We start from the raw sequence: 8,206 nt of genomic DNA on the forward strand, positions 1-8,206 counted from the left end.
GTGGTACTAGTTGTAATGGTGGTGGTGTTGGTGGCTCCGGGGGTAGTGCTGCTGGTACTCATGCTAGTGCTGTTGCTGGCGGTGCTTGTGACACTGGTGGTGGTGGTGGTGGTGGTGGTGGTGGTGGTGGTGGTGACGATGACGATGAACACGTAGTGTGCGGTCCTGTAACTATAACGACATCCAGATCGTACACTATGTGTGTGTGTGGAGGAGTGAGACACTACTCTGTCAATGTTTGCCTTGATTAATGTTTCTTTTGGATGTCTAATTAGGTGTACCGATCGTTGAGACGCCTGGACACTCAATTTATACACCTATAGCTCTGAGCAAAAGATTTCAACTGAATTCCAATCCATCTAGACCGTTTGTTTTCATTTGAATTTGAATCCGACATACTTGTACAAAATTTCGCAAAAATGGTTGCATTAATATGGTCAGTTGACAACACGTGCAGATCGACGAATAAATTCATTTTTGAAACATCGTCAAACATAGCCAGTTTTCCACTAATAACATTGCATGTTTCGCTATTTGTTGATGATAAGGAAAACTGTTGAAAACAGCTCGGATGTTTTTGTTTCTTTTTGAATTTTTCGTAATTTGAATGTGTCGTTAATTCTATCGTACTCATTAATATCGCAAACAGTGTCAATTTTTCATGCCAGCGGCATATTTTTTCTCAACTGCATGCCAGATTAATATTTAGTTTTAGCTTAGCTAAGTAAAGAAGAACGAGTTCAGAATATTTCATTTCAAACATATTTTTGTGATTAAAAAAAACCACCTTCCCTCCATTTTCATAGATACTAAGGTAAAACCAATAAAACGATGGCGGCACTCTTTCGGAAATCGGGGAGTCTAAACAACGCTGTTTGGTGAAAAACAGAGACGAATGAGGCGTCCACTTCGCCATATCCAATCACTCGTTACGTTTTGTCGAAAGTTGCCCAGTTCACCATTGAAATATGTAGAAAATGTCGAACATTGGTTGTGACAATACCATGTGGATTGTTGCCCTTATGTAAAGAAGTAATCTCCCGTCAACACTGGAAAATCGCACTTTTGATGCACGGTTCTTCGATCAACTCCGCAAACAAACAATAGTTGTACGATAATAACAACTCACAGCTTTATCTGTGCGCCTTTAGAAATAGCACGTACGGCTCGGTTGCTTGGTGACGGGGCAGAGCTGTGGACCAGATGGTGGGAGATGGTATGTCAAGTGGAGGGAGAGCAGTTCACACCTGGTCACCAAAGATCCACTTCAAATATGTTTGCTGTGTCAATTTATTCACAAGATTGTATTCGTAGTGATGATACCCACTCTGCACCTGATTGTACGCTCCCGAAAATCAAACACACGGACAAAATATTGACATGACTGGCGCATAGTCTGCACAAAAGTCATTTTATGTTTCAATATATGATTTGGTGTGGGATTCATATATCAAGTGCATCGAACAACAGACTGAGGGAGTTTCGTTATCTCTCTTGAAACTTAACGTCGAACATCTGTGATTTATAGCACGATCCACTATATAATAGACTCAAACATTACACCCCGAAAAAAAAGTACAAATAATCGCGAAGGTACGACTTTGGAACCACATTCTTTATCCCAGAACAGCAATATTTTAATCCTGTCTGTGCCAGGCGAAATTGGCTTGCTTTTTACCTATGCTAGTTTCAATACAAAAGCACTATGAAACACGACTACGAAGTTAGAGTCGTTTGGAAAAACCATAATGAACATGTTAGATCTATGCTTTTTATTTAAGCGGCAAACACAGACCTATTCTTCCAGGCTATTAAGCACGGTCGTGTACGGAAGTCGACTTCCTAAAGTCCGCTCTGTATTAAGTTGTGCGAGCAGTAAAGTCGACAGTCAAATTGATTCACTAATTTGTCTTAATGTAATATCTATATAACCCATATTAACCATCCCCGAGAAACAAATACTCCGAATCCATCAGCCCTACTGTGTAAGTTTCCGATACACAAATAATGACTCGCCTAATGCGCTTGATAAATATTTTACATCGCGTGTTTAGACAATGTTAATACAGCACTTAGACAACGTAGCATCTTTTTCTACCTTGTTATTACATATGGACAAGCTCATCTTACTTCCAGGGACGTGTAAAAAGCAAGTGCGATTATCCTTAAATAATGTGGAAAAAAGTCCAGCCTATAATGTTAATTTACTTTTTATTTCTCTCGACCACTCCAAATCAGAACGTCGATAAATTACATAAATACAGTAAAAAAAGAACAACTCCGTTTCGACTTCGGGTCTTTTTGTAAATTAAGAAAAGCATTTCGACTTTCCTTTTCTTCTGATTGCATAGAAAATTTGTGAATAGATCGAGCAACGGCGTTTCTTTGTGTTAGCAATTTGCGTGTCAGAGGAGCGCAGTTATTGAATGCAGCCAGGAAATACGATTTCCAAATATTGATGTGGCGCGTTGCAATACGTTTACAACCGTATTCGGCACGTTCGCTACAGACTCGCTCCCTTTCGCATTATCAGGAGCTTTTCTTCAAGATTGCGGAACAAAGCCTTGTTAATTCAAGACATGCTTTCACTCTTGTGGGTTAAATATCTTTAAGGTGCTCTTCAAAGCGTTGTACATACGTAAACGATATTTGACTTCGGTTTAACATGCATTGGTATTCTGTATCGTCTCAACAGGTGTTTGGTGAAAGTAGAATTGCCCGAATGACAGAGACTGTCGATGCCGTAGTCTGCTTAACGGATAAAAAACTGCCGCGGTTTTTCTATTACATGGTATTGATAAAGTGTAGAAACGTTAAATAAAGGCCTTCTAAATCCACATTATTTCGGCGTTGAAGTTATTTCAGCGATCACAATGAAATATTTACCTAATGTAGGGGTAAATATTTAGTTAGGATGAGTCAATTTCTGTACCTGTTATTTGTGAGTCTGACAGTGTGTACATAAGTCTTGCATGTATACAATTGGTTATCCGACACTTGTACACGCAAAGACTACTTCAAATATAGGTATTTTACATTCGAAATATCAAATATATGAAGGTTAGTTTTACCACGATATTGACAAAAAAAAATCCATGTCGAAACCCCATGTTTTCGTCGTGGAATTTTAGTGTTTGACAGTGTAAATGTGGGCGTTGACATTTACACGTCGTTCTGTGTGTCAGTCATCATCACAGGACAGGCACGAAGGGGCGTGAACTCTAGACGGTGATATACAATTACTGGTGTTGGCTGACCAACGCTTTCTAGCATCTCTCACCTACCACCCATTCACCAAAACCAACGTATTCGGCTGTAAAGTTGACGAGAGAAAAAAAAGCACTTCCGTGGTATTTTATTGGTGTCAACTCTGTGCGCCATGAAAACTGTATTCCCTACTTCTCACATGCACCTTTTGTTTGTTCGAGTGAAATTGTTGAATGGCCATACAAACACGGTACTAAAATAACACAAAAAACATTGTTTCATTATATTGATAATTCATTACGGGTCTCAATAAGGCAAGCACTTCTCCAACCTTCAAATAACTTTTATCGATTCACGGACCTTGTATGTGATTTGTACATATGCCTTGCACATCTACCAAATTAAAAAGAGTAATCATAACTTTCTATGGTCTAGGTTCGCACACAAAAAAAATGTTTACAAGAGCGCTATTTTCGATTGGGTATTTCTTCATTTTAATAAATGGAAACCGACATACACAAGAACGAACTTCTTAGCTAGTGTGATGTCGTTTTTCGTTTGTTCAATTCAATCATGATTAAAGAGAAGTTTCGAATTTCCTTGTCATTGCTCATTCTTTGCAAACGAGTTGAAGATGGAAAAGAAGCCAGCCTGGTATCGAATTCAAGCCGGGAGGTGATGTTTCGCTCCGCTGTTTGCAAAGAATGCTTGGTCTTTGCAAAATACCACCGCTATTAACATATACTTTTGTCCAGTCTCACAGCGTCGCAAATCACAACTGGCCATGGCATGAAAATTACTGGGTAGCGAACATTCCCTTTGGGCCCAGAAATCTTTTAGTCGTTAATAAAATTGGTACTGTCGAACGGATACAATGTGGTAAGTATTCAGCTGAGTAAAAGGCGTGTCATATGGTGTTTTTCACACCCGTAGAAAGTGGTATAGAATTTGGGGTCACGTATGGATGGCGATTTAGCTCATACATATATATACTACGGCCAATGATAAGACATTGTTCATGGTGTTGATGTTTTGGGGTGGTATGCTAAAGTAAGAGTTAACCGTCAACGCATGTACGCTATTACATGCTCAATTGAAAGCGTTAACAGGCTAGAGTTGTAATGAATAACCTCCATGCACTAATGTTTATCTGTCGTCGGTCAATACGTACAAAAACAAGTAAGTCTCGACCATGCTATTTTAATCAGCATCAACCCACATCAGTTCAACCATCTTTTTTTTCCGTCTAAATAGGAGACGAGTGAAACCTGTTTGAATGCGTTTCTACATATCGCGGAGAGAAGAAGCCCTATTAGTTAACTGACACCCATAAAATGCCGTATTTTTCCACCGGTGAGGGTGTAGTGAATATCCATCACGTGTATATGAACTGCTGCAAATAAGGTGAACTACATTTATGCATTCATCGTACCCCTAGTCTGTCATTAAGGCGGGTCCCTATGATGTCATTGTAGACGGCGATAGAAAGGTGTTGGAATCTTATAGAGTAATCTTTAGTCTCGCTAGCTACTCTGGTTCCTCGGAGGATTCCACAAATAGATGTGGATAGTTGACTAGTGGACACAAAGAGGGCTAATACAATGCGGACTCGCTCCATCGCCTTCTCTGTGTAAAGTGTTGTGCTTTTCTTTTAAGCTATATACTGAAAGCGACAATCGATTGAAAAGACCACTGTAAAGTCAACACCACTCAATGATATTGTCACTTTCCTTTTACAGAAGAAATCCCCAAGTCTTTCATTCACACCCCAGCAACAATAAATCCTTCATTCGAATTAGTAAATAAAATTCAATAATTGCATAGCCGTGGTGTAAATGATTGCATACTCGTTTGATTAGAAAATGTAATTTCGCAGCATCACAATAGGATAAAACATACAAAGAATAAGCTCTCTCTCTGTAGCACCATGGAACTGTCATTTACCCCGAACCAGGGGAAATCCAACACAACACCTCATAATACCTAGTAAAGCAACCAGGCATGTTTCCGAATATAACACCCATTTCGATTCTACATCCCCTTAGATAATTGACTAATTTCAGATTATTAAGTTTGCGCGCGAAGAGAAATCCACATCTTGGTTCTTTCCCATTCGTCCATCACATAACGCTGTCCGATTAGCGACCAATAAATTTCACCATTACGTTTGTGTACAGACTGTTTAAATTGTATATATTTTATTTATTTTTACGTTGTCCACTGAAAAGGTGCGAATCAATAGATATTAACGCCTCTCGTGTGATTGGCATTCTGTAATGAGGCCTCAATCGCATTAATAAAGCTCACGACAGGGGGCAGTACATATGTCAACATATCCACAGCCAGCATTCAGAAACTACACAGTCACTTTAACTAACAATAGGCGAATAGTACAGCTCCCAGCCTCAGCCTGATTCATGCATTTATCTCGATAGTCCCGACTAGGTAAAGTGGTTGTAAAAAAACCAACAGTCTTCAAAGTGGATAAGGCACCGCCAGTTTCAACGCCAACTGTCAACACCACCCAGCTACAATTGATTCGACGCGATCTAATGTTTAAAGGAACTTAATATCACTTACCTGGTGTATACAGCAGTTGTTATATTTGTAAAGTGAGTAGTCTCGGTCGAGCTGCCGAGCACTCCTACGCTGATACACATGGTCGTGTCCGTGCGTGCTGTGTAGTGAAACAAGGCCAGCATACTATTCTGCTCGTAAGAAGAGTCGAACTCCAGCTGCAGTATGCCCCGACCGGGTCGTAACAGTTACAGCGAAGCGAAACCGCCGTATTCGTACATCGCGTTAACTGCAATGGCAATCCAGACATCATCAGAGAAAATGCTGCCCTTGAGTGATATATACAAATTCATAATGGACAGATTTCCATTCTATCGGAAGAATACACAACGATGGCAGAATTCACTACGACACAATTTATCATTCAACGATTGTTTTATCAAGATCCCTCGGCGACCAGACCGACCGGGAAAGGGGAGCTATTGGGCGCTGCATCCCTTCTGCGGGGACATGTTCGAGAACGGTAGTTTCCTTCGACGGAGAAAACGATTCAAAGCCCCGAATCTACAAGCTCAATTTGCACAAATTCAGTCTGCATTGGCCGCCGAACAGCTACCGATGAAGCCAGCTGACCCATCGACATATTTTCAAGTTCAAGAACAGGCAAAGCTGCGTTTTTCAACACTCGGACCTGGTCCACATTTCCAAGGGTATCCAAACATCAATGCGACATCTTTCAAACAACCGTTCACCATCGAGAACATCATGGCACCGGATTATAAGGGACCCTCAATGCTATCTAACCAACCGTTAGTTCCACCAATTACTATAGGAAGCTTTCCAGCTTTACCGAACGGCACGACGTGGCCCAGTTCGGGATACACAAACTGTAACAACGTCGACTCGTGCCAAATAAGCCACGCCAATAGCGACTATCAATTCAGTACCGCTTGCTCGTCTTTGAAACCACCGTTCAACCAGACTCCAGCGCTGCCGCTACCACTCAAGCCAAGTCTACAGGGTGTAGGTCCCCTACCGTCTCAGTCTGCCGTCCCCGTGGCTCACAGTCACGCGGGGACCCTGGTTCAACCGGCACCCACGTCGTTAGCGGGACACCCACACCCACACCCACATCACGGACATGTTCATGTCGGTAGCGAGAATTCTTCCGTCACTACCAGTACTCTGATGCCTTCTTTGAACCACCCCCGTTGACCACCCCCCTTGAAAAAGAAGACAGAGTGACAAATCGTCGACTGGAATAAGATAACAGTGCAGTGGTGCGTTTTCATCTGTACATACACGGTTATGTATATCTATCATAATATTTGGTAACTATTTGCTATTGACTTTTGTTATTGGGTCAAAAAATATATATTTAAAAAAAAGTATGGAACATTGGGGTTCCTCATCTTCCAATTTGGTTTTTCTCAATATAGATGCAAGGAATATCGTAACTATGATTCAAGTTTAATTTTTTTTGTCAGTACTGGAATTTACAATATACGTTGTGCAAACTCTCATAGAAAAAAATTCTGCATGACAATCTATTTTCCCCGTCTTGGCTATGATAATAGAAGCTTGTAAGATGGTATTTCATAATTACTGAGAACAGAGATTTTGTAAGCTGCAACTAATGAAATGGACGTGGTTGTTTTCTGTTTTGAAAAAAAAATATCACAAAATTCAAAAGTCAACGCTTAGGAGGAGAAAACATGAAATAATCTTGAATTTGCATTATCTCAGCCAGGGTGTTTGTTTTAGAAATTTGATGGTGTACACAAACAGCTAGCGCCTTCCACCATGGGGGTTATTGGATTCAATGGTACACTGTAACTTTTTTGTTCGATTGAAAAGATCAGCCTGCAACATTGATAGTCAGACGAATAGAAAAAAGAGGACTTTATTGAGGAATTAGTGTAGTCAGCCATCTAACCCCCTTGTGAAGGTATTAATATGCCATTTGCTGTCACCTAACACAGTGATCATACACAGCAATAAGCCACCGTATCATGTCTGCTCTTATTGCAATGTAAATTACACCTGTTTGGAATCCATTTTTCAAATCATTGCAGACCTAATGTACATTTCATTTGAAATCGACAACAGAAGCCTCGTTCATCATCCATCTCTTAGAATTGTGTCTTTCTGTACAGGGTAGTATTAGCGTAGAATAATTTTTTTTCTGAAATTTCAGGTAAAAATTGAATAAGCCAATGATTATACCCCAAACGTTTTTGCTTACAAAAACAATGTGAACGGTCTATTGAATTCAAACGTCACTTACTGTTTGGTAAGTGTAAGTCTTGTTTTTATCCATATTTCAAGAATATCTTTCATGAAGACCAATGGAATAAATCGATAAATATATCCTATGTGTCTCGACGTTCAAAATTCTGATGTTTGAGTGTTCATTCTTAGGCGAAGGGTTGTTATAAGTAGAAGGCAGAGCAGACGTTTCTAGTATTACGTCTTTCTCAGT

The 8,206-nt window shown here is 40.2% G+C and overlaps 1 protein-coding gene across 1 annotated transcript; it reads left to right on the plus strand.

Moving 5' to 3' along the window:
• The first annotated feature begins 5,262 nt into the window (after nt 1-5,262).
• On the plus strand, nt 5,263-7,984 carry LOC144443472 (forkhead box protein B1-like). The gene has a single exon (XM_078132957.1). The coding sequence runs from the start codon at nt 5,950-5,952 to the stop codon at nt 6,937-6,939; it is 990 nt and encodes a 329-aa protein (XP_077989083.1). The 5' UTR covers nt 5,263-5,949; the 3' UTR covers nt 6,940-7,984.
• Nucleotides 7,985-8,206: the final 222 nt, after the last annotated feature.

This window comes from Glandiceps talaboti, chromosome 12 (genome assembly GCF_964340395.1).
Source record: "Glandiceps talaboti chromosome 12, keGlaTala1.1, whole genome shotgun sequence".
NCBI classification, from domain to species: Eukaryota; Metazoa; Hemichordata; class Enteropneusta; family Spengelidae; genus Glandiceps; species Glandiceps talaboti.